Here is a 27,687-nt window from a genome sequence, read left to right on the forward strand (position 1 = left end):
TGTCTTCCCCCCAGTCTCTCTCTCTCTGTCTTCCCCCCAGTCTCTCTCTCTCTGTCTTCCCCCCAGTCTCTCTCTTTCCTTCTCCCTCTCTCTCCTTCCCCCTTTCTCTCTCTCTCCTTCCCCCTTTCTCTCTCTCTCCTTCCCCCTTTCTCTCCCTCTCTCTCTTCCACACAGACAGACAGACAAACTCATTTACATATATAGAAATTATTTCTACTTTTTTCATAACATGCCCTCAAAAAACCCTCGGCACCGTCGGGCACTCCAGCTAGTACATTATAAAATTACTAAATAAATTTGAAGTAGCTACATGTTTGTATGAATATGCTGATGAAATTATTGTGTATTAATTTATTATGCACACATCATTTATAAAAATTGCTATTTGACATCAAATGTGTCCTGATAGAACTCTTAGTGGCCAAAAAAGGAGAAAATAATTGGCCAAAAGCTTATTTTTGAAAAACAAATCTTCAAAAAAAAAACAATTTGAGCTTTAATTTGAGTTTAAAGTGAATTAAGATTGAGTTCATGCTATCACAAACAATATGAAAGTTATAAGACACAAACAGAAGATTGAATTTATTTCATGCATCCAAAATGGGTGCACCCTTTCAGTTTTGAAGGGTCTGCACCCGAAACATTACCTTATCTCTTCTCTCCCTGATGTGCTGAGAATCATTCTTGATTAATTTTTGATTGATGCAGCTTTTTTGCTTTTTGCACCCTTAAATGCTTTCTTAAGCTACACAATCACTTCCCCCACACTACAGTATTAAAGCAATGCAATATGCAAAGTCTAATTCTCATTTTACAATATGTGAAGAGCTTTATTTTTCATTCTTGCTCTTATACAGGAATCTATTTTGTTAAATATCACCTCTCTCACCTTATAACTGCACACGATAAGAACTAATTCAATACTTTCTCTATATGCTATTGAGGCTCTTCATTTTTATTAAGGCATGGTGAAATCTATACTCATTTGTTACTCACTTTGGTGACTGCACATGAAAATATATTTGCATTTCTTAAACAGTTCAGTTAAAAGCTCTCTGAAATACTGCTCTGTACAGGATGGCTAATTTAACATTTTGTAAAACATCTGAGTTGACATAAATTAACATCTCAATATTAGTCTATAAACCAACAGATATATAGATTCAAATGGCTGACTAGTTTCAAAGCAGGCATTTCGAAAACAGTTGTCTTCTATTTTTCTTTGTCTATCTACATTTGTAAACAGGCCACACATCAAATATTAGCAGGATAGGCTCTCCAGAGGTTGGATATGCAGTCGACATCGAGTCCGGACCCCATGAAGTCTTGTGGCTTCAGGTCAAACCAGGTCAAGAATACCTCCTGCTGATTAGCACCCATCGCCCTTCCTGAACTTATGAATCAGTACTCCTCCATGGGGCACACCAATTGGAGGAAGCTCTGAGGGAATGTTCTCTGGGGAGTGGGGGTGGGGGGGGGGGGGGGGGAGGGACACTTCAATATCCACCACCAAGAGTGGTCTGGTAGTACCACCACTAATCAAGCTGGCCAAGTTCTAAAGGGCACTGCTGGGCTGGCATCATGTGCTGAAGGAACCAACATGAGGAAGTAACCTACTTGACCTCGTCCTCACCAACCAACCTGTTGCAGATACATCTATCCACTTATCTGAATGGGTGCTGTTACAGCACTCATCTCCAAGTTCTTCTCCAAGTGACAAATCACACTGATTTGGACATACATTGTCAGTGTACCGTACCCACACCCCCCCACCAATTAATCCGAAAGTTGGATCATGCCAATGCATTTTATAGGGAGGAGAGGGAAAGGGAACTTGCTAGTACCCTGTCCTCAACCCTGCAAAGTTTCTGTACACAAGCATCTCATCGCGTGCTCAGTAGAAGTGGATAAAGCTTCTTTAAGAAACAAATACTGTTCACACCTACATAACCATAGCATTCCTTATTCTGTTCTTTGCCAATAACTCCTGTGTGGTGCATTTACAATCCTTACCAACAGTAATCTATACATATTAGAACTATTTAATTCAACAGGACCCTGCACCAAGCCTCATATCCAAGATTTCAAACCCACCTTGGCTAAAAATTAAAAAGCAAATAAAACCCACAGGATTTGCATTCAATGAGTAAAGGATCTGCCAATAAGAACTCAGAAAAGATAAAATACTATTACATTACTTCTAAGCGGTGATTGTCACCTTAAAAATGTTACTGGTATACTGTTTACTAGATGCATTTGTCTAATGTGCTCTTCTGATTGAAGTTACTACTGGAAACCTATAGTTCATTGTTTGAAATACCTGAAAGTCAAAGCTGTGAATTGGCTTGGAGATGCTGTTTACAAAATAAAAAAAAGTTTTAAGGCTGTAAAATTTTTTTAACCAAGTAATTGCTCAACAGGCCCATTGCATACATTTAGATGCTAGTAATAAGGCAGTTTCGACAATTCGCTTCAGTTTGGGTTCCGGTACCATCAAATATATAACTGGAAAATTAAGAGTAGATGTCAAATCTGCTGATCTGAACTATCTGTACCAGTTTATTAATGGACTTGTAACAAAGATTCTTTTCTGTTGCTACAGTGTGCTGTTTGAATTCTATACCTGCTGCTTATGGGTATATTGATAATACATATAAAAGCAAAACACTTACATCTTTCTTTCTGGTAGCCTTTCTTGCTGCTTTCTCCTTAAGCCGCTTGACCTTAAAACAAAAGGAAAATTGAGTTCTATGAGTTGAACTGCAAGAACCACCAAAATACATAGTGAACCAATCCTTTATGTTCAATTTATTTTTCAGCAAGAAGTAATTTCTGTTTCTTTATGGCCTAAGGTAACAAGCATCATTTCATAATTATTTTTTGCTTCTTGTGATTTAAAAAATTTCCCATGAGGTTTGAATGGTGCAGAGTGTTAAGACCTGTGGTAATCCAGCCCAAACTAATGGAATAAAAACCTCTTCTGTCTGTTGTTTGTAAGTTAATGAGTCTTGGCAGTCTCAGCCCAGTTTCTACTGGGATTGGGCACAGCGCATAAAATTGAAGCCAATTTCCACACACGTGCACACATAACCCAGGAAAGGAGACAATCTTATGCCCTACGCTCATGAGAAGGTAGGCCTCTGGGGGCAAACTTAGTCGATGTATTTCTAAGAGGAAATGGATTAATTTAAAGATTTTTTTGTGAATTATTAAAATTTTAATATACTTTTTATGCGAAAGCCCAAAAAAACTACTGCAGTATCCTCAGGTTACCGAGAAAACAAGGCAGCAACTTAAAGTGTTTCCAAACAATAATTGGATAGGTTTTGTTGGTTCCTCCTTGCTTGTTGTTTTATTGCTAGCATCGAACAGACCCGATTTTCCTCGAGTTTGGAAGGTAACAGGGCTATCAGGTGCTGAGAGTTTTTAACCTTTATAAATGGATATGTGAATAGAAGCAACGCTATAATGTAGGTTTACTGTAGTTAGTTAATTATCCCACCTCTGAAGGGGCAGCACGGTGGCATAGTGGTTAGCACTGTTGCCTCACAGCGCCAGGGACCCGGGTTCGAATCCGGCCTCGGGCGACTGTCTGTGTGGAGTTTGCACATTCTCCCCGTGTTTGCGTGGGTTTCCTCCGGGTGCTCCGGTTTCCTCCCACAGTCCAAAGATGTGCAGGTTAGGTTGATTGGCTATGATAAATTGACCCTTAGTGTTAGGGGGATTAAATACGTGGGGTTACAGGATAGGGTGGGATATGTGTTGGTGTAGGGGTTACGGGGATCGGGTGGGATATGTGTCGGTGCAGGCTCGATGGGCCGAAGTGGCCTCTATCTGCACTGTGGGGTTTCTGTGATAGAAAAATACAATTGTGTTTGTGCTAAATTTCAACGTGAACTGGACCTGGCATAAGGTTACTGACTTATGGAGTGGCTCACTTCCACACCTCTCTTTCCTATATATCTGTCCGATGCTTTCAAATGGACTATTTAATTTGAGCAAGCCAGGTTGAGATATATGTTCAAAATTTGACCAGCACAAAAGAAATTTCAATATGTCCTCAAATTCAAATAGAGCCACCAAACAACAACTTGCATTTATATAGTACCTTTAACATAGTAAAATGTCCCAAGGCGTTTCACAGGAGTCTTAGCAAACACCGGGCTTCATAAGGAGATATTAGGAGAAGTAGGTTTTAAGGAGCGTCTTAAAGGAGGAGAGAGAGGTAGAGAGGGTTAGAGGGGGAATTCGAGAGCTTAGGGCCCAGATAGCTGAAGGCACAGCTGCCAATGGTGGAGCGATTAAAATCGGAGTCACACAGTCTGAGTGAGCAGACTACCTGCGAGGGAGACAGTCGGCAAGTGACACAACGAAGGGGTGACGTCAGAATTCAAAGCTGTCGCTGGCACCAGGGAGCTGAGGGGTGAGTATTTGTGGTAAGTTTTCTTTTGGTTCTGTTTCGAGTATATTTCTGCTAAGTAGTTCATAGCCTATCTAATAGAGGGAAGTGCTGATTGGTGGGTAGCTGTTGAGAGTTTCTTGTTAAGTTTTAAGTTTATTTCCACTAAATTACCTCCATAGTCTGGTAAATGGAGGCATGGCAGGGCAGCTCAGTCCCGTGATTTGCCCATGTGGGAAATCCTGGACACTTCTTGCGGCCTGGACGACCACGTGTGCAGGAAGTGTCACCAACTGCAGCGACTCGAGCTCCGGGTTTCGGAGCTTGAGCGGCAGCTGGAGTCACTACAGTGCATCTGCGAGGCTGAGAAATACTTGGAAAGCACGTTTCTAGAAGTGCTCACCCCGCAGCTTCAGAATGTGCTGGCAGAGAGGGAATGGGTGACCACCAGACAGAGAAGGAGGACCAGGCAGGTAGGGCAGGAATCCACAGAGTGCATCGAGTTCATTAACCAGTTCACAGTTCTGAAAACTGGTGGGGGTGATGGCTCCTCTGGGGAGAGCAGCCAGAGCCAAGGCGACGGCAGGCTCAGCTGCACAGGAAGGAAGAAGAGTGTAAGAGCAATAGTGATAGGGGATTCATTGGTTAGGGGAACAGATAGGCGTTTCTGTGGACGCACATGTGACCCCAGGATGGTATGTTGCCTCCCTGGTGCCAGGGTCAAGAATGTCACTGAGCGGCTGCAGGACACTCTGAGGGGGGGGGGGGGGGGGGGAAGGGTGAACAGCCAGAGGTCGTTGTCCATATCGGTACCAACGACATAGGCAGAAAGAAGGATGAGGTCCTGCAGGCAGATTATAGGGAGCTAGGAAAGAGATTAAAAAGCAGGATCTCAAGGTAGTAATCACCGGATTACGCCCGGTGCCATGTACTAGTGAGTACAGGAATAGGAAGATAGAACAGGTGAATGCGTGGCTGGAGAGATGGTGCAGGAGGGAGGGCTTTAGATTCCTGAGGCATTGGGGCCATTTCTGGGGAAGGTGGGACCTATACAAGCCGGACGGGTTACACCTCAACAGAGCCGGGACCAATATTCTCATGGGTAGGTTTGCTAGTGCTGTTGGGGAGGGTTGAAAGTAGCTTGGCAGGGGGATGAGCACCAGCATATAGGAGTAGAAAAGAGGAATAAGGTGTTGGATAGTACTCGAGAAGAAAGTAGTACTAGAGGCGGTAGTAGTACCATATTAGATAGGAGCAAACTAGGAAAGACTACGAAAAATTCAAAAATGGGTTTAGAATGCATGTACATAAACGCACAAAGTGTGGTGAATAAGGTTGGTGAGCTACAAGCACAATTAGCCGTGTGGCAATATGATGTGGCAATAACGGAAATGTGGCTTAAAAACTGTGAGGACTGGGCACTTAATATTCAAGGGTACAAGGTGTTCAGAAAAGATAGGGAAGGAAAAAGGGAGGTGGGGTGGCAGTGCTGATTAAAGAAGACATTGTAGTGTTGGAAAGGGAGGATGTTCTAGAGGGGACAAGGACAGAATCCATTTGGTTAGAGTTGAGGAGCAAAAAGGGTATGACCATGCTATTGGGAGTATTCTATAGGCCTCCAAATAGTGAGAGGGAGGTAGAGGAGCAAATTTGCAGGGAAATCGCAGAGATGTGCAAGAGCTATAGAGTGGTGATATTGGGGCACTTTAATTTCCCAAATATCGATTGGGATAATGCTAGGGTAAAGGGAAAGGAGGGGGAGGAATTTCTGAAAGGTGTTCAGGAGAATTTCCATGGCCAGTATGTTCTTGGCCCAACTAGAAAGGAGGCATTGCTGGATCTGGTGCTGGGGAATGAGGTGGGCCAGGTCGACCAAGTGTCTGTGGGAGAACACTTGGGTACGCGTGATCATCGTATCATAAGATTTAAATTAGCAATTGAGAGGAGCAAAGAACAATCTAGAGTGGAACTTCTGAACTGGAATAGGGCTAACTTCAATGGGATGTGAAAGGATTTGGCCTGGAGAAAATGGAACCAAAAACTGACAGGAAAAACTGTAATGGAACAATGGGTGATCTTTAAGGAGGAGATGTTCAAAGTACAGGCTAGGTACATTCCAACCAGAGGGAAGGGTAAGGGAACTAAAGCAAGGGCTCCTTGGATGACAAGGGAGATAGAGATGATGAAACGAAGAAAGAGGGTGTATGATACATGTCAAGTGAATTCTTCAAGGGAGAACCAGACCAAATACAATAAGTTCAGAGGGGAAGGGAAGAGAAAATAAGTAGAATGGCAGCTAACATAAAAGGGAACCCAAAAATTTTCTACTGGCATGTAAACAGTAAGCAGGTAGTAAGAGGCGGGGTGGGGCCTATTAGGGACAAAGGTGGTGATATATGCTTAGAGGCACAGGGCAAGGCTAGAATATTCAATGAGTACTTTGTATCAACAGAAAATGCTGGAAATACTCAGCAGGCCAGGCAGCATCCGTGGAGAGAGAAACAGAGTTAACGTTTCAGGTCTGGGACCCTTCATCAGAACTGGAAAAAGCTGGAGATGTAACAGATATTAAGCAGGTGCAGAGACAACGGGGCGGGGGGAGCGGTTAGGAGGGGAGGAAGGAATTGAAAGAACACCCTGTACTTTTGTAAGAGGCAGGAAAGAAGGGCTTCCCATAATTTTCCAACCTTCCCTAGATGCGAGGGGGGTGCCTGGGGATTGGAACGTGGCAAATACATAGATACATAGAAGATAGGAGCAGGAGTAGGCCATTCGGCCCTTCGTGCCTGCTCCGCCATTCGATGAGATCATGGCTGATCCTTTAATTCAGTATCCCGTCCCCGCCTTCTCTCCGTAACCCTTAACCCCTTTTGCCCGTAGAAATATATCTAATTCCCTCTTAAATATATTTAATGAGCTGGCGTACACTGCCCTCTGTGGCAATGAGTTCCACAGGTTCACCACTCTCTGAGTGAAGAAATTCCCCCTCATCTCTGTCCTAAATGGTTTAGCCCTTATCCTTAAATTATGTCCTCTAGTTCTGTTCTCACCCGCCAAGGGAAACATTCCTTCTGCATCCAGTCTGTCTAGACCTGTCAGAATTTTATACACTTCTATGAGGTCCCCTCTCAATCTTCTAAACTCCAGTGTGTACATCCCTAAACTACATAGTCTCTCCTCATAGGTCATTCCCGCCATTCCTGGTATCAGCCTGGTGAATCGCCGCTGCACCCCCTCCATGGCAAGAACATCCTTCCTCAGATGAGGCGACCAAAACTGTACACAGTACTCGAGGTGTGGTCTCACCAGTGCCCTGTACAGCTGCAGCAAGGTATCCCTGTTCCTGTATTCTAACCCTTTTGCTATGAAGGCCAGCATACCGTTTGCCTTCTTGACCGCCTGTTGCACCTGCATGCTCGCCTTCAGTGACTGGTGTACAAGAACACCCAGGTCTCTCTGTACTTCCCCCTCTCCCAATCTATTGCCATTTAAATAATAATTTGCCCTCCCGTTCCTGCACCCAAGGTGGATAACTTCGCACTTGTCCACATTATAGTGCATCTGCCATTTATCCGCCCAATCGCCCAGTCTGTCCAAATCGCTCTGGAGCTTCCTGGTCTCTTCCTCTGAGCCCACCCCCCCTCCTAGTTTAGTGTCGTCTGCAAATTTGGAAATGCTGCATCCGACTCCCTGATCCAGGTCATTAATGTAAATTGTGAACAGCTGGGGGCCCAGGACAGATCCCTGTGGTACCCCACTTGTTACTGCCTGCCATTCAGAAAATGAGCCGTTTATTCCAACTCTCTGTTTTCTATCTGACAGCCAGTTCCCTATCCACGCCAAAACTTTCCCCTTTATCCCATGAGCCTCAATTTTCCATGCTAATCTTTTATGTGGGACCTTATCGAAGGCCTTTTGGAAGTCCAGGTACACCACATCTACTGGCTCTCCCCCATCTATTCTACCAGTTACTCCCTCAAAAAATTCCAATAGATTAGTCAAGCACGATTTACCCTTTGTAAATCCATGTTGACTCTGTCCTATCCTGTCCCCATTTGCTAAGTGCTCCGCTATTTCATCCTTAATGATGGACTCCAGCATTTTGCCCACAACTGATGTAAGGCTTACAGGTCTGTAATTACCTGCTTTTTCCCTACCCCCCTTTTTGAATAGTGGGGTAACGTTAGCTACCCTCCAATCCATCGGCACTGTTCCCGAGTCTAATGAATTCTGAAAAATCATCCTTAGTGCATCCGCTATCTCTAGGGCCACCTCCTTCAGTACCCTAGGATGCATGTTATCAGGCCCTGGGGATTTGTCCACCTTCAATCCCTTTAGCTTCCTTAACACCATATCCTTAGAGATATTGATTTGCGTCAGTTCCTCCTTTGCCAATGTCCCTATTTTTCCCGATATCCCAGGGAGGTTTTTTGTGTCTTCCTTCGTAAAGACTGACCCAAAGTATGCATTTAGTTGATCTGCCATTTCCTTATTTCCCATTATATATTCCCCCGTATCTGACTGCAATGGACCAACTTTGGTTTTCACCAGTCTTTTCCTTTTGATATACTTATAAAAGCTTTTGGAGTTAGTTTTTATATTTTCCGCCAGCTTGTTTTCGTAAGCTATTTTGCCCCTCTTGATTATGCCCTTTGCCCTCCTTTGCTCTATCTTAAACTGTTCCCAATCTTCCGCTCTGGCGCTTTTTTTGGCTATTTTATACGCCCTATCTTTGGATTTTATGCTGTCTCTAATTTCCCCTGTTATCCACGGTTGAGTCACCTTTTTAGATTTCCTTTTATGCCAGATTGGTATAAACAATTTTTGCAATTTTGTCATTCTATCTTTAAATGTTTGCCATTGTTTATCTACCTCCAGTCCTCCCAGGAACGTTGTCCAATCAGACCTACTCAGTTCCCGTCTCATGGCATCATAATTCCCCTTGTTTAAATTCAGGACCTTAGTCTCTGAGTCAATTTCTTCGCTCTCCATTTCGAGTGAGAAATCGATCATGTTATGATCGCTCTGACCCAAGGGTCCCCGTACAACAAGATTACTGATTAGTCCCTTCTCATTGCACAGTACCCAGTCCAATATAGCCTGTTCCCGAGTTGGTTCCTCGACATATTGATCCAGATAACCATCCCTCAAACACTCAAGGAATTCCTCCTCCTCATTATTTTTACTGATTAGGCTAGTCCAATCTATATGTAAGTTAAAGTCACCTATGATGACAGCTGTGCTCTTATTGCACGCTTCTCTAATTTCCCTCGTGATGCCCTCCCTAACCTCTATTTTACTATTTGGAGGCCTATATACCACTCCTATTAATGTTTTCCGCCCCTCGCTATTTCTTAGCTCCACCCATATAGATTCTGTATTAACTGAGTTAATATCCTTCCTTTCAATTGCATTTATCCCCTCTTTTACTAGCAATGCTACCCCTCCTCCCTTTCTTTTTTGTCGATCCTTCCTAAATACTGAATACCCCTGTATGTTAAGCTCCCAGCCCTGCTCACCCTGCAACCATGTTTCCGTAATCCCAATTAGGTCATAATTATTAACCTCTATTTCCACAGCTAATTCATCTACCTTGTTCCTGATGCTTCTCGCATTAAGGTATAAAACCCTCAGGCTTTTTTTATGCTCACATTTTTTATGAATTAGTTTGGCCCTTTGTTTTTTGTTCCTCACCCTTTTATCATTTATTTCTGTCTGCCTTTCACTTTCCTCTATTTCACTACATAGGTTTCTAGCCCCCTGCCATACTAGTTTAAATGCTCCCGAACTGCTTTATCAAAAATTACCCCGAGAACATCAGTTCCATCTCTGCACAGGTGTAGACCGTCCCTTTTGTATAGGTCACACCTACCACAAAACTGGTTCCAATGCCTCAAAAATTTAAAATCCTCCCTCTTACACCACTGCTCAAGCCACGTATTTAGCCTAACTATCCTGTTCTCTGTACTCTTACTAGCACGTGGCACTGGTAGTAATCCAGAGATTACTACCTTCGAGGTCCTACTTTTTAGCTTGGCTCCTAACTCCCGAAATTCTACTTGTAGGACCTCTTCCCTTTTTTTAGCTACGTCGTTGGTACCAACATGTATCACGACAACTGGCTGTTCCCCCTCCCCCTCCAGAATGTTCTGCACCCGCGCCGAGACATCCTTGACCCTTGCACCAGGGAGGCAACATACCATCCTGGAGTCTCGGTCGCGACCACAGAAACCCCTATCTATTCCCCTTACAATCGAATCCCCTATTACTATAGCCCTGCCACTCTTTTTCCCTCCCTTCTTTGCAACAGAGCCAGTCATGGTGCCATGAGCCTGGCTGCTGGTGCCTTCCCCCGATGTGTCACCCCCCCCGACAACAGTACCTAAGGCGGTGAACCTGTTGCTAAGGGAGACAACCCCAGGGGATTTCTGCACTACCTTCCATTGTTCAAGAAAGGGTGCAAGGACAATCCTAGTAACTATAGGCCAGTCAGTTTAACATCAGTGGTGGGCAAAGTTTTAGAAACAATAATCAAGGAAAAAATTAACGGGCACTTGGAGAGGTTTAAGCTAAGTAAGGGAAGCCAACACACATTTGTAAAAGACAGATCGTGTTTGACTAATCTAATTGAATTTTTTGATGAAGTAACAGGGAGGATTGATGAAGGGAATGCAATGGATGTTGTCTACATGGATTTTAGGAAGGCGTTTGACAAAGTACCACATAGAAGGCAGGTTAACAAAATTGAGGCTCATGGAATAAGTGGGTCAGTGGCAGCTTGGATAAGGAATTGGCTTAAGGACAGAAAACAGCAAGTTGTGGTAAATGGCTGTTTTTCAGACTGGAGGATGGTAGACAGTGGTGTTCCCAAAGAGTCAGTGCTGGGGCCAAAATGACCTGGATAATGGAATACAGAGTAGAATTTCTAACTTTACCGATGACACCAAACTTAGGGGTGTGGCAAACAGTGAGGATGATACCAATCGACTGCAACAGGGCATAGAAAGGCTAGCAGAATGGGCAGACAAGTGGCAGATGGAATTTAATACAGAGAAGTGTGAGGTGATGCATTTTGGCAGAAGGAACAGGGAGAGGCAATATACACTTAATGGCACAGTTTTAAAGGTGTGCAGGGACAGAGGAACCTGGGAGTTAATGTGCATAGGTCCCTGAAGGTGGCAGGACATATTGAGAGAGTTGTTAGCAAAGCATATGGGATCTTGGGCTTCATAAATAGAGGTATTGAGTACACAAGTAGAGAAGTTATGCTGAACCTTTATAAAGCGTTGGTTAGACCACTGGAGTATTGCGCCCAGTTCTGGTCACCACACTTTAGGAAGGATGTGAAGGCACTTGAGAGGGTGCAGAGGAGATTTACCAGAATGGTTCCGGGGATGGGGGATCTTAGCTACAAGGATAGGTTGGAGAAGCTGTATTTGTTTTCATTAGAGCAAAGGAGGTTGAGGGGTGATTTGATAGAGCTGTACCCTGTATCCCTGGATTGGAGGGTAGCTAATGTTACCCCACTGTTCAAAAAAGGTGGTAGAGAGAAAACGGGGAATTACGGTAAGCCTGACATCAGTAGTGGGGAAAATGCTAGAGTCCATTATAAAAGATGTAACAGCAGAGCACTTGGAAAGCAGTGACAGGATCGGACAAAGTCAACATGGATTTACAAAAGGTAAATCGTGCTTGACTAATCTACTGGAATTTTTTGAGGATGTAACTGGTAAAATAGATAAGGAAGAACCAGTGGATGTGGTGTATTTGGACTTTCAAAAGGCTTTTGATAAGGTCCCGCTTAAGAGATTAGCGTGTAAAGTTAAGGCACATGGGATTGGGGGCAAGGTATTGACTTGGATAGAGAACTGGTTGGCAGACAGAAAGCAAAGAGTTGGAATAAACGGCTCTTTTTCCGAGTGGCAGGCAGTGACTAGTGGAGTACCGCAGGGATCGCTCCTTGGACCCCAGCTATTCACAATATATATTAATGATCTGGACGAGGGAACTAGATGTAATATCTCCAAGTTTGCAGACGACACAAAGCTGTGACGTGTGTGCAGTGAGGAGGATGCCGAAAAACTCCAGGACGATTTTGACAGGTTGGGTGATTGGGCAGAAGCATGGCAGATGCAATATAATGTGGATAAATGCGAGGTTATCCACTTTGGTGTTAAAAACAAGAAGGCAGATTATCTGAATGACAATAGGTTGGGAGAAGGGGAAGTGCAATGAGACCTGGGCGTCCTTGTGCACGAGTCGCTGAAGGTAAGCATGCAGGTACAGCAGGCGGTTAAGAAGGCAAATGGTATGCTGGCCTTCGTAGCAAGAGGGTTTGAGTACAGGAACAAGGATGTCTTGCTGCATTTGTACAGGGTCTTGGTGAGACCACATCTTGAGTATTGTGTGCAGTTTTGGTCGCCTTATCTGAGGAAGGATGTTCTTGCCATGGAAGGAGTGCAGCGAAGATTCACCAGGCTGATACCTGGGATGGCAGGAATGACGTATGAGGAGAGATTGGGTCGATTGGGCTTGTACTCACTGGAGTTTAGAAGAATGAGAGGGGATCTCATTAAAACTTATAAAATTCTAACAGGACTAGACAGATTAGATGCAGGAAGGATGTTCCCGATGGTCAGGGAGTCTAGAACCAGGGGTCACAGTCTAAGGATAAGGGGTAAGCCATTTAGGACAGAGATGAGGAGGAATTTCTTCACCTAGAGAGTGGTGAACCTGTGAAATTCTCTACCACAGAAGGCAGTAGAGGCCAATTCATTAAATATATTCAAGGAGGAATTGGATATATTTCTTAAGGCTAAAGGGATCAAGGGATATGGGGAAAAAGCAGGAACAGGGTACTGAATTTGGATGATTGACCATGATCGCATTGAATGGCGGAGCAGGCTCGAGGGGCCGAATGGCCTACTCCTGCTCCTATCTTTTATGTTTCTACAAGATTATGACAGGTTTGGATAGGCTCGACGGGGAACGGCTGTTCCCATTAGTTAATGGTACAAGGACTAGGGGACACAGATTTATGGTTTTGGGCAAGAGATACGGGGGGATGTGAGGGAAAACTTTTTTACACAGCGAGTTGTGAGGACCTGGAACTCGCTGCCGACGGAAGTGGCGGAAGCGGAGACACTCAATGTTTTCAAGGGGAGACTGGATTGGCACTTGAGTGAAATAATCTTGCAGGGCTGCGGGGATAGAGCGGGGGAATGCGATTGACTGCATTGCTCTGCAGAGAGCCGGCGCGGACTCGATGGGCCGAATGGCCTCCTTCTGTGCCATTATGACTATGACAGGAGGCCAGAGTTGGAGGATTGCAAAGATCTCGGAGGATTGTAGGGCTCGGGGAGGTTACAGAGATAGGGAGGGGCAAGTGCATGGAGGGATTGGAAAGCAAGGATGAGAATTTTAAAATCAAGTCTTTTCCAGACTGGAAGCCAAAGCAGGTCAGCAAGCACAGGGGTGATGGATGAACGGGACTTGGTGCAAGTTAGGGTACGGGCAGCAGAGTTTTGGATGAGTTCAAGTTTACGGAGGGTGGAAGATGGGAGGTCGGCCAGGAGAGCATTGGAATAGTCAAGTCTAGAGGTAAGAAAGGCATGGATGAAGGTTTCAGTAGCGTGTGAGCTGCGGTGGGGCGGAGTCGGGCGAGGTTATGGAGATGGAAGTAGGCGGTCTTGATGATGGAGAAGATAGGAGGTCAGAAGCTCATCTCGGGGTCAAATAGGACGCCAAGGTTGCAAACGGTCTGGTTCAGCCTCAGACAGTGACCAGGGAGAGGGATGGAGTCGGTGCCATGGTTGAAGACAATCGCTTCGGTCTTCTCAATATTTAGTTGGAGGAAATTTCTGCTCAGCCAGGACTGGATGTCGGACAAACAGCGTGACAAATCAGAGACAGTGGAGGGGTTGAGAGAAGTAGTGGTGAGGCAGAGCTGAGTGTCATCAACATACATGTGCAGCTTGGCGTTGTGTTTTTGGATGATGTCGCTGAGGGGCAGCATGTAGATGAGAAATAAGAAGGGGCAAAGGAGAAATCCTTGGGGGTTTCCAGAGGTAACAGTGCAGGAAGGGAAGCCATTGCAGGTGATTCTCTGGCTACGACTGGATAGATTAGAATGGAACCAGGCGAGGGCAGTTCCATGTCAAAGGCTGCAGGAAATCTAGAAGGATGAGGAGGGATAGTTTACCACAATCACAGTCACATAGGATGTCATTTGTGACTTTGATAAGAGCTGTTTTAGTGCTGTGGCACGGACGGAAACCTGATTGGAAAGGTTCAAACATGGAGTTGTGGGAAAGATGACAACACGTTCAAGGATTTTGTAGAGGAGAGTGAGGTTGGAGATGGGCAGTAGTTTGCAAGGATAGAGGGTCAAGGGAATCAATCTTGGATTCAACCAAAACCCACAAAGTGCTTTTATTTGAATTGAATGGCTTGGCTGTGCCCTCATTTATCCAGGTCAGATACAAAGTGTAGCTTGGCCAGTGCTTCTTTTCTAGATTTTTCTGGAGAACTAACTCCAGTTGCAATTGATCTTTCAGAGTAGGAATGAAGGTGTGCTTCTTCAAGAGGTCTCTCTGCATAAGGTGCTGAAGGAGGCTATTCTTATCTGAAGTAAAATGATCAGGCCCCTTTGTTGAGCTTGGAAAAGATCTTGCGCTTCTGGAATCTTGCATCCTCAGTAAACAACACAGATTATTGTAATGGGCCCAAGACAAACTGCATGGATTGTAAAAACCAGATATCTGACTGGAGATCTGCCAGTGATGGTGGGTCTTGAAGGGCCAATACTGCATACACAAAGAAAGAAAACTTCGCAAAGTCAGTGTCAGCAATACAGAATGAAACTATGGTTGAAGACCAAGAAAAGCATTACAAGGCTACAGAATTTTGTCACAGAAACTACAATAACTGCACAGCTTAAATGGACTGAAACTCTTTTCTGTGCGCACAAAGAGAAAGCACGACTACCTACAATAAAAGGAGGTTTGATTCAAAATGAGGCCCTTACATCAATAGTTCCTCATTGGTGCCCTTGTTACCTCTAGACTCGACTATTCCAATGCTCTCCTGGCTGCCCCACCTTACACCCTCCATAAACTTAAGCTAATCCAAAACTCTGCACCCCATGTTCTAACTCACACCAAGTCCCATTCACCCATCACCCCTATGCTCACTGACCTACACTGGCTCCTGGTTCGGCTGCGCCTTAATTTTAAAATTCTAATTCTTGTTTTCAAAGCCGTCCATGGCTTCATCCCTTCCCATCTCTGTAACCTCCTCCAGCCCAGAACCCACCGAGATCTCTGTGCTGCACCAATTCTGGCCCCTTGCGCATCCCTGATTTTAATCGCTCCACCATTGGTGGCCGTGCCGAGGCCCTAAGCTCTGGAATTCCCTCCCTAAACCTCTCTCCTCCTTCAAAAATGCTCCTTAAAACCTACCTTTTTGACCAAGCTTTTGTTACCTGTAACAATGGCCCAGATATTCCGATTCCTACGGGTGGGTTCGCGCTGCGTACCCACCCGTAGGGACATCAGAAATGCCGGTTTCAGGCATGCACAGCGCATGCGCTGAAAACTGGCATTTCCAATCCGTCAAGAATGGTCTTGACAGATCCTCCGGCTACCCTGGAGAAGGGCCTCTGTGTGCAGATAGTTCTGCTTTTTGGAGACCCGCCGCCTGCAGAAAACCCTTACAATTCTTACGCTTGTTAAAGCAGGCGTAAGGCCTACTTTTATATCTGGATAAAAGAGTTGAAAAAAGTAAAAAAATAATTTTCACTGATTTATCATTTAAAAATACTTTTAAAAAAAGGTAAGTTTATTTTTAGCCCCGTAAAAAACTTTAATTACTTTTTTCAAAAAATTTAATTTTTGTTTAAAATACTTAATTTATTGCAATTTCAAGTCATTTTAAAAATGTGATTTATTTAAAGATTTACTATGTTTTTGAGGTGATCTCCATTCATATATTTGACAGGTCTTCCCGTCAAGTGTATGAAGGGAGATTCCCTTCTGTGATTGGCTCCCCATAGCCCACGTGATCCAAGGGACGCTGCGAACCGCATGCGCCCCTGGGATATGCAAGCCCTGCACAAGTTTGGAGAGGCCCAGGAGCGGAAGCGTGTGCGTCCCGGGAGCCCTCAGGTAAGGGCGTAGATTTTTCCAGATCGCAGGCCTCCCGCGGGAGGAGGCCTGCGATCGGAAAATAAGGGCCAATATCGCCTTACGTGGCTCGGTGCAATGTTAAAGGCGCTACATAAATGTAAGTTATCGTTGTTAATGGGGATGGGCGAGAGCGCTTGACCCAGATGAACACAGAATGATGTGAATCCCAAAAGGGAATAAATCCCAGATGTTTTCTCCTTTAGATGGAGGAGTGGTCATTTTTATGCAGAAGTTGAACAAATGAGGAAGAACCATTTTTATTCGCAATCAAATTCAAATGAACCATTTCCTATTTAATGAGAACCTATCAATCGCAAGGACATAATTTTCATTAATATTGGATATCATTTAAAAACCTACTATATTTCACTTTAGTTTATGTATTATCTAATCTATTACAGGATACATAGGCCGTTTCTTCTCCCTCCCCTTCTTCATATTATCTTAGGAAAGATCACAATGACATAATTCCCGTTATACAGCACATATAACTTATTTTGAGCAAAATTAGAAGCCTCTAGTAAAAGCCTTACTGTAGTTCAGGGTTGTCAGTCAATTTGTCATACCATTTATAAGTCCTTAGTCAGGTTTGGTTAATCACCTGAGACTGTTTATAATAAATTGCCTGGTTTCCAGCTCTTGCTGCCAAAAGCTCCAAAGGAATTGCTATTTAAAGTGCAATACTTATCTCTAGCATTTCTACAACACTTTATCCTTCTCTTGGCTCATCATTTACAGTAAATTATGGCCCTTATTAAATCAATGCCACTTTGAAGCAGCTAATATCTCCATTAGATATATCTACCACTACAGATTCTTTACAAAATGCTTTGAATAAGCAAACTAAACTTTATCTAGAATCACTATAGACTATAAGTGTGGTAAATGAAATCTAGTAGTTTTATTTTCAAATTTGTGTCTTAAAATAACCATTATTTAGAAATAAATGGTGCAAAATCTCCAAGATTTCTGACATCAACCTGTAAATGTGTTGGCATTTGGCCACGTGTGTGTTTATCTTGCAACTCTGCTATACAGTGCCACACTGTGGGAAATGTGCATATCTGAGATATACAGCCAATGCTGTTTACCTGACTGATTGCCTGCATGATGCACAGGACTGTTATCACCCCAATATTTTTATAGATGCCATTTTCAAGAGCTTTAAGCTGACTATAGGTCAGGAACCTGCTGTTGTTTCGTTGGTCGAAGAGGAATGAAATGAAGCTAGCTGTGATTTAGTTGGGTTCAAGCCCCACTCCAGAGACTTGAGCTCATATTCTAGGCTAACACGTCAGTTCAGTGTCAGAGGGGTGGTCTTTGGATAAGAAGTCTGCCCTCTCAGGTGGTTCATTTGAATTTGATTGCGAATAAAAATGGTTCTTCCTCATTTGTTCAACCTCTGCAAAAAAATGACCACTCCTCCATCTAAAGGAGAAAAGATCCCATGGCATTATTTCAAGAAGAGCAGGGGAGTTCTGCACGGTGTCCTGGCCAATATTTATCCTCAAACAACATCACAAACAGATTATCTGGTGAAAGAAACATAGAAGATAGGAGCAGGAGTAGGCCATTCGGCCCTTCGAGCCTGCTCCGCCATTCAATGAGATCATGGCTGATCATCCAAATTCAGTACCCTGTCCCTGCCTTCTCCCCATATCCCTTGATCCCTTTAGCCTTAAGAAATATATCCAACTCTTTCTTGAATATATTTAATGAACTGGCCTCCACCACCCTCTGTGGCAGAGAATTCCACAGGTTCACCACTCTCTGGGTGAAGAAATTCCTCCTCATTTCAGTCCTAAATGGCTTCCCCTTATCCTTAGACTATGACCCCTGGTTCTGGACTCCCCGACCATCGGGAACATCCTTCCAGCATCTAGTCTGTCCAGGCCTGACAGAATTTTATAAGTTTCGATGAGATCCCCTCTCAATCTTCTAAACTCCAGTGAGTATAAGCCCAATCGACACAATCTCTCCTCATACGTCATTCCTGCCATCCCAGGTATCAGCCTGGTGAATCTTCGCTGCACTCCTTCCATGGCAAGAACATCCTTCCTCAGATAAGGCGACCAAAACTGCACACAATACTCAAAGTGTGGCCTCACCAAGGCCCTGTACAACTGTAGCAAGACAGCCTTGTTCCTGTACTCGAACCCTCTTGCTACGAAGGCCAACATTCCATTTGCCTTCTTAACCGCCTGCTGCACCTGCATGCTTACCTTCAGCGACTGGTGCACAAGAACACCCAGGTCTCTTTGCACTTCCCCTTCTCCCAATCTATTGCCATTCAAATAATAATCTGCCTTCCTGTTTTTGCCACCAAAGTGGATAACCTCACATTTATCCACATTATAGTGCATTTGCCATGTTTCTGCCCAATCACCTAACCTGTCCAAATCGTACTGGGGTTTCACGACCTCCTCCTCACAGCATACCCTCCCACCCAGCTTTGTGTCGTCTGCAAATTTGGAGATATTACATCCAATTCCCTCGTCCAGATCATTAATATATATTGTGAACAGCTGGGGTCCTAGGACCGATCCCTGCGGTACCCCACTAGTCACTGCCTGCCACTTGGAAAACGACCCGTTTATTCCAACTCTTTGCTTTCTGTCCGCCAACCAGTTCTCTATCCAAGTCAATACCTTGCCCCCAATCCCATGCGCCTTAATTTTGCACGCTAATCTCTTATGCGGGACCTTATCGAAAGCCTTCTGAAAGTCCAAATACACCACATCCACTGGTTCTCCCTTATCTATTTTACCAGTTACATCCTCAAAAAATTCCAGTAGATTAGTCAAGCATGATTTACCTTTTGTAAATCCATGTTGACTTTGTCCGATCATGTCACTGCTTTCCAAGTGCTCTATTACATCTTTTATAATGGACTCTAGCATTTTCCCCACTACCGATGTCAGGCTTACCAGTCTATAATTCCCCGCTTTTTCTCTGCCACCTTTTTTGAATAGTGGGGTAACATTAGCTACTCTCCAATCCATGGGTACTGTTCCAGAGTCTATCGAGTTCTGGAAGATGACCAGCAATGCATCTACTATTTCTAGGGCCACTTCCTTAAGTACCCTGTGATGTAGATTATCAGGCCCTGGGGATTTATCAGCCTTCAGTCCCATCAACTTTCCTAACACCATTTCCCTACAAATACTGATTTCTTTCAGTTCCACCCTTTCATTAGACCCGATGTACCCCGGCATTTCTGGGAGGTTATTTGTGTCCGTGTTGTTTATGGGACCTTGCTGTGCAGGATTTGGCTGCTGTTTCCCTATATCACAAGTGACTACACTTCAAAAGTACTTCATTGGCTGTAAAGCGCTTGGGACGTCCTGAGGTAGTGAAAGGCGCTATATAAATGCTATTTTTTTCTTTCTTTCCAGAACAATTTATTTTTCACTTTGAAGTGCATGTGTGAAATATTGATGGACTGTGTTTGTGCAAACAGAAGGTAAGAGGCAGAATGACTTGAGTGGGAGTTCAATGCTAAAACAGCGTGAGCTTAAATCTGCAAGAACAAGCAGATAAATAAGGAAATTTGTTTTAGGGTTAGTATTTAGGAGCTGTACTGCCGTTAGGAATATAGAAATACTGTATATGAGAGATGCTTGGATTATGTAATTTAAAACAGCAGACACATGCACAAGAGGCTCAAGTGAATAATTTAAAGAGGTGACCTGCACGAATATCAATTGTAGGTTGCAAACTGAATGTTCTAAGGTAAGGTTCAATGAGGAGACCAGAAATAAAGAACCACAAGTAAAATCTTTTAAACTTACAATTCTTCTCGGTCACCTGTCAAGTGCAATTTGTGTATTCCATGTGACACAGTCATATTAATCAAACATTAAACTTTCTATTCGAACTCCAAAGTGGAATCCAATTTCAGGTCCTACAGTTTAAAGCAGCAGGATACAAATAATGACTGCTTTCAGTGTCAGACACCTCATTCAAGTAATCTGCTCAGCTGTCATCTTTAACAATCAACTGCAGCAGTTTTTAAATCAAATGGTTCTGCTGAAAATTTTAATTTAAAATCTACGGTATATTCCCTTTATTCTCGGGATAAACCCTCGAGGTACTCATTTTGAAACCTGGAGGCCATGCAATCGAAGTGATGCCTTTCTGCAACTGCTTCAGGTTCACACAGTTTGGCCCAAGGTATGGATTAAAACATGAAGCCATTGCCATAAATTATTCCTCCCTCTTCCATTGAGAAACAGGTCAAGTATGAACAACTTTCAGCTATAAAATGATTAATTACCAAAGCATTTTGGTGCATTTTCTACACAAGTAGGAGAAATATGATTTCCCCTAATTTCAGTTTCATATATTTGCAGGTTATTTTTTATTTTAAATCTCAAGCCTTATGGTCTTGATACTAGATTAAGCTCTTAGTGATAGGAATATATTGGGAACTTCCATTTGCTCTCATGTAAAAAAAAATGGCCTTCCTATGAAATTGCACAGACTTTGATATCAGTAACAACAACTTACAGGAAACTTTGTTATATCCGGCACCGACGGGACCGAGCTGTTGCCGATCTATCAAAACTGCCGGACATACAAAGTTAATGTTGAAGCATACGGAGGTTTTCATCTCCGTATCTGACAACAAACATTGTTGCTTAGCAACAGCTTGTAAACAGTCGGGTACCTTAGAAGCGTCTCTGTAGCTTAGCAACAGCTTCAGAGAGACTTTCCAGAGCCCGACTGTTGAAAACAAAGCCGCGAGAAGAAAAAAAAACTAACAAAACGGCTCCTGATTTCTGCCGGTAGATCGAGGTTTCCGGACATACAACCTCCGGATAAACCAAAGTTTCCTGTACATTTATATAGCACCTTTAACATAGTAAAATGTCCCATGGTACTTCACAGGAGCATTATCAAACAAAATTTGACACCGAGCCACTTAAGAGATATTAGGACAGGTGACTACAAGTTTTGTCAAAGCAGTAGGTTTTAAGGAGCATCTTAAAGGAGGACAGAGGGAGAGAGAGGTAGAGAGGCAGAGATTTTTGGAGATGGAATTCCCAAACCTCGGATCTAGGCAGCTGTAGGCACAGACGCCAATGGTGGAGCAATAGAAATCGGGGATGCGCAAGAGGCCAGATTATGTCTTATGAGAACTGGAGGAGTGCAGAGATCCCGGGTCACAGGTAAATGGCGTTGAGGTACAGATCAGACAGGATCTCATTAAACATAGAAGACAGGAGCAGGAGTAGGCCATTCGGGCCCTCGAGCCTGCTCCGCCATTCAATGAGATCATGGCTGATCATCCAAATTCAGTACCCTGTTCCTGCCTTCTCCCCATATCCCTTGATCCCTTTAGCCTTAAGAAATATATCCAACTCTTTCTTAAATATATTTAATGAACTGGCCTCCACCGTCCTCTGTGGCAGAGAATTCCACAGGTTCACCACTCTCTGGGTGAAGAAATTCCTCCTCATTTCAGTCCTAACTGGCCTACCCCTTATCCTTAGACTATGACCCCTGGTTCTGGACTCCCCGACCATCGGGAACATCCTTCCAGCATCTAGTCTGTCCAGGCCTGACAGAATTTTATAGGTTTCGATGAGATCCCCTCTCAATCTTCTAAACTCCAGTGAGTATAAGCCCAATTGACACAATCTCTCCTCATACGTCATTCCTGCCATCCCAGGTATCAGCCTGGTGAATCTTCGCTGCACTCCTTCCATGGCAAGAACATCCTTCCACAGATAAGGCGACCAAAACTGCACACAATACTCAAGATGTGGTCTCACCAAGACCCTGTACAACTGTAGCAAGACATCCTTGTTCCTGTACTCAAACCCTCTCGCTACGAAGGCCAACATTCCATTTGCCTTCTTAACCGCCTGCTGCACCTGCATGCTTACTTTCAGCGACTGGTGCACAAGGACGCCCAGGTCTCATTGCACTTCCCCTTCTCCCAATCCATTGCCATTTAGATAATAATCTGCCTTCCTGTTTTTGACACCAAAGTGGATAACCTCGCATTTATCCACGTTATATTGCATCTGCCATGCCTCTGCCCAATCACCCAACCTGTCCAAATCATACTGGAGTTTCTCGGCATCCTCCTCACAGCACACACGCCCACCCATCTTTGTGTTGTCTGTAAACTTGGAGATATTACATCTAGTTCCCTCGTCCAGATCATTAATATATATTGTGAATAGCTGGGGTCCAAGGACCGATCCCTGCGGTACCCCACTAGTCACTGCCTGCCACTCGGAAAAAGAGCCATTTATTCCAACTCTTTGCTTTCTGTCTGCCAACCAGTTCTCTATCCAAGTCAATAACTTGCCCCCAATCCCATGTGCCTTAATTTTACATGCTAATCTCTTATGCGGGACCTTATCGAAAGCCTTTTGAAAATCCAAATACACCACATCCACTGGTTCTCCCTTATCTATTTTACCAGTTACATCCTCAAAAAATTCCAGTAGATTAGTCACGCACGATTTACCTTTTGTAAAGCCATGTTGACTTTATCCGATCCGATCACTGTTTTCCAAGTCCTCTGCTATTACATCCTTTATAATGGACTCTAGCATTTCCCCCACTACCGATGTCAGGCTTACCAGTCTGTAATTCCCCGTTTTCTCTCTACCACCCCATTTTTGAACAGTGGGGTAACATTAGCTACCCGCCAATCCATGGGAACTGTACCAGAGTCTATAGAATTTTGGAAGACGACCAGCAATGCATCTACTATTTCTAGGGCCACTTCCTTAAGTACCTTAGGATGTAGATTATCAGGCCCTGGGGATTTATCGGCCCTCAATCCCATCAATTTCCCTAACACCATTTCCCTACAAATACTGATTTCTATCAGTTCCTCCCTTTCATTAGGCCCTATGTTCCCCGACATCTTTGGGAGGTTATTTGTGTCCTCCTTTGTGAAGACAGAACCAAAGTATGTATTTAATTGGTCTGCCATTTCTTTGTTCCCCATTATAAAATGCCCCTGATTCTGACTGCAAGGGACCTACGCTTGACTTCACCAATCTTTTTCTCTTCACATATCTATAAAAGCTTTTACAGTCAGTTTTTATGTTCCCTGAAAGCTTACTCTCATACTCTATTTCCCCCCTCTTAATTAATCCCTTTGTCCTCCTTCGTTGGATCCTAAACTGCTCCCAATCCTCAGGTTTACTGCTTTTTCTGGCCAATTTATATGTCCTCTCTTTGGATCTTATGCTATCCCTAATTTCCCTTGTTAGCCACGGTTGAGTCACCTTTTTTGTTTTATTTTTATGCCAAACTGGGATGAACAAATTCTGTAGTTCATCCATGCGATCTTTCAATATTTGCCATTGCCCATCCACCATCAACCCTTTGAGTGACATTCCCCAATCAATCCTACCCAACTCGCACCTCATGCCATCGTAGTCTCCTTTATTTAAATTCAGGACCCTAGTCTCGGAGTCAACTATTTCACACTCCATCTTAATGAAGAATTCTATCATATTATGATCGCTCTGACCCAAGGGGCCTCGCACAACAAGATTGCTAATTACTCCTTTCTCATTACATAATACACAGTCTAAGATGGCCTGATCTCTAGTTGGTTCCTCGACATATTGGTCCAGGAAACAATCCCGTATACACTCCAGGAATTCCTCCTCCACAGTATTGTTACTAATTTGATTAGCCCAATCTATATGTAGATTAAAGTCACCCATGATAACTGCTGTGAATGCCAGAACAGGTTCAAGGGGCTCAGTGGCCTACTCCTGTTCATATGTATTCATGTCAAATGAATCAAATCTCCTCAGTGTACGCCACTGCTCTCATACAGTCATTATACACTTCTGGTTGTGCGCTAATCCTACAAATAGAAACTTATAGCAGCCGCTTAATCCAATGAAATCACAGAGCAACAGATAATTGTAATATAGCAAATGATCAAACTTGGCTTTTCTTCTACAAAGCTTCTTGTCTCTAACGCAACACAGTAGATAGCCATTATGTTCATTTTCTATCGGGATGTGAGACAATCCTGTTGCATTTCATCCCCCTGAGGTCATTCAATGTAAATTCTACGAGATGCATTTTTCTTAAATTTGTTTCTAGTTTTCTCCCAGCATGCATTTAGGTCAGTTAATTTTCTGTTTCGCAAGGGAATGCTGCAATGAATTCATGGGTCATAGGAGTTCTTCAGTTGTGATGATGACGGCACCTGAGGCATCAATTTTGTGGTGTATTCAGTCTCAGTTTTACAACAAAATATCTGTTCCTGTTGCACAACCTCTACTGCTTAATTTGCAAGAGTCTGGGCCGTCTGAAAACTGCACATCAAAAGGCAACAAACACTTGGGTAATGGTCTCTGAAAAAAGATCCACGTCAAGGTATACAGATGTTGCAATCTGCATGGACACTGACCAATGCAGAAAATGAAGTGGCCAGACATGTAAACTGGTCAACGGAACAACAGATGGAGTGACAAACTTAGAGTCATAATGGCACAGAAGTAGTCTATTCGACCCATTGAGTCCGTGCCGGCTCTCTGTCGAGCAATCCAGTCAGTCCCATTCCCCCGCTCTATCCCCGTAACCCTGCAAGTTTATTTCCCTCAAGTGCCTATCCAGTCTCCCCTTGAAAACACGGAGTGTCTCCGCTTCCACCACTTCCGTCGGCAGCGAGTTCCAGGTCCTCCCCACTCGCTGCGTAAAAAAGTTTTTCCTTATGTCCCCCCCGTATCTCTTGCCCAAAACTTTAAATCTGTGTCCCCTAGTCATTGTGCCATCAACTAGTGGGAACAGCCTTTCCCCATCTAGCCTATCCAAACCCGTTATAATCTTGTACACTTCTTTCAAATCACCCCTCAACCTCTTTTGCTCTAATGAAAACAAATACAGCTTCTCCAACCTGTCCTTGTAGCTAAGATCCCCCATCCCCAGGACCATTCTGGTAAATCTCCTCTGCACCCTCTCAAGGGCCTTCACATCCTTCCTAAAGTGTGGTGACCAGAACTGGATGCAATACTCCAGTTGTGGCCTAACCAGCGCTTTATAAAGGTTCAACATAACTTCTCTACTTTTGTACTCAATATCTCTATTTACGAAGCCCAAGATCCCATATGCTTTGCTAACCACTCTCTCAATATGTCCCGCCACCTTCAGGGACCTACGCACATTAACTCCCAGGTCCCTCTGTCCCTGCACACTCTTTAAAACTGTGCCATTACGTGTATATTGCCTCTCCCTGTTCCTTCTGCCAAAATGCATCACCTCACACTTCTCTGTATTAAATTCCATCTGCCACTTGTCTGCCCATTCTGCTAGCCTTTCTATGTCCTATTGCAGTCGATTGGTATCACCCACACCCCCAAGTTTGGTGCCATCGGCAAATTTAGAAATTATACTCTGTATTACAATATCCAGGTCATTTATATATATCAAAAAAAGCAGTGGCCCCAGCACTGACCCTTGGGGAACACCACTGTCTACCATCCCCCAGTCTGAAAAACAGCCATTTATCACAACTCGCTGTTTTCTGTCCTTAAGCCAATTCCTTATCCAAGCTGCCGCTGACCCACCTATTCCATGAGCCTCAATTTTGTTAACCTGCCTTCTATGTGGTACTTTGTCAAATGCCTTCCTAAAATCCATGTAGACAACATCCATTGCATTCCCTTCATCAATCCTCCCTGTTACTTCATCAAAAAATTCAATTAGATTAGTCAAACCCGATTTGCCTTTTACAAATCCGTGTTGGCTCTCCTTAATTAGCTTAAACCTCTCCAAGTGCCCATTAATTTTTTCCTTGATTATTGTTTCTAAAACTTTACCCACCACCGATGTTAAACTGACCGGCCTGTAGTTACTCGGATTGTCCTTACACCCGTTCTTAGACAATGGTGTCACATTTGCCTTCAGGTTGTAAACAAAGTGTTTTCCAAAACAAAAAGTCAAAGACTTAGCAAAAGCAGCGATACGGGGGGAAAATGGAAACTCTAAATCTCCATAAAGGTTTGCAAAGTATAAGGCTGCTATTAACACAAATTAATGTACAAGGAGATTTACTTCAGTGGTGAAGATGAGTCCTTCCCTAATGTATTGACAAAAAAAGTGCTAGCAAAAATAAGAAAGTAGTGGAAGTTCTATGAACAATGAAAGTGGGGGAAACGCTTACAAAAGACGGTGTCACAGGGAATTCTATCTTCTCTCCCCTTTGAATAAGCTATTCATTAGCATGTGGTAGCCAAACAATATTTACAGGAGGAGCAAGGGATGTCAGGAACAAATTTGCATTTCACTAGACAGCATCAATTTTATAATAGAATGCAACTAATTTAGCTGAAAATTATTTCCAAAGATTAGCAAGAGACAAATTCAGGTCTGATATTAGGAAATTCGTCTTCACACAAAGAGTGGTCAACACATGGGATACACTCCCAGGTAGAGTAGTAGAGGCATAAACCCATAGATACTGCAATATGGTGACTTTACGGTGCTTCTGGACGGATGAATTGAGATGGACTAAATGGCTTCCCTCATCCATAATTATCCTGCAATTGAAGTGAAAAGAAAGAGCTTTAAACCTAAAGCAATGGCAATGTGGAGGGACAGGGGCGATTCTGATACATTTATGATGAAAGTGCCAGAATTCCATATGTCTAGGCCATTGAAAGGCTTTGTTTATACCCGTGCCTATGCACTTTAAAGAACCTACTGATAGCCTGTGAATCCAGTCATTAAGTTTCAACCGTTCGGTGGCCAGAAGATTTGCTCCTATCCTTGGTGACTTTCAGCTCCACTTACAAGGTATCAGTCAATTTGTGCTGATGATCTGGGATGCAGTAAATTCTATGCATTATTCTGATTTGCCTTCCCAGAAGCATCATATAAAAATGTAGTAATTTGCAAAAATGTTTTCCAAATATTCCAAAAACTGTGGGGAGCCACTATATTTGTTGATCTATTGATACACTTAGTAATTGCCACATTGAAATAAATCTTTCCTAATTAGTCCATATTTGGACTGTAGCTGATCAAATATGCTAAATCTTGTCACCAGTCATAATCTATTCCATATTAAACACAATTTTTTTGTTTTGCACAACTTGCAAATAAGTTACA

General features: G+C 43.5%; 1 protein-coding gene across 1 annotated transcript in view; it reads right to left on the reverse strand.

The window, feature by feature from the left end:
- Positions 1-1,492: 1,492 nt before the first annotated feature.
- The window catches only part of LOC147080881 (putative ATP-dependent RNA helicase DDX10), a 44,491-nt gene continuing 18,296 nt past the window's right edge, over positions 1,493-27,687 (reverse strand). The window contains exon 3 of the mRNA XM_085981050.1: positions 1,493-2,723. Within this exon, the coding sequence (XP_085837176.1) occupies positions 2,631-2,723 (93 nt within the window). The 3' untranslated portion in view covers positions 1,493-2,630. The remainder of the gene's footprint in view (positions 2,724-27,687) is intronic.

This window comes from Somniosus microcephalus, unplaced genomic scaffold, assembly GCF_052327205.1.
Source record: "Somniosus microcephalus isolate GS21.2 unplaced genomic scaffold, FLI_Smic_1.0 scaffold1048, whole genome shotgun sequence".
Taxonomy (NCBI): domain Eukaryota; kingdom Metazoa; phylum Chordata; class Chondrichthyes; order Squaliformes; family Somniosidae; genus Somniosus; species Somniosus microcephalus.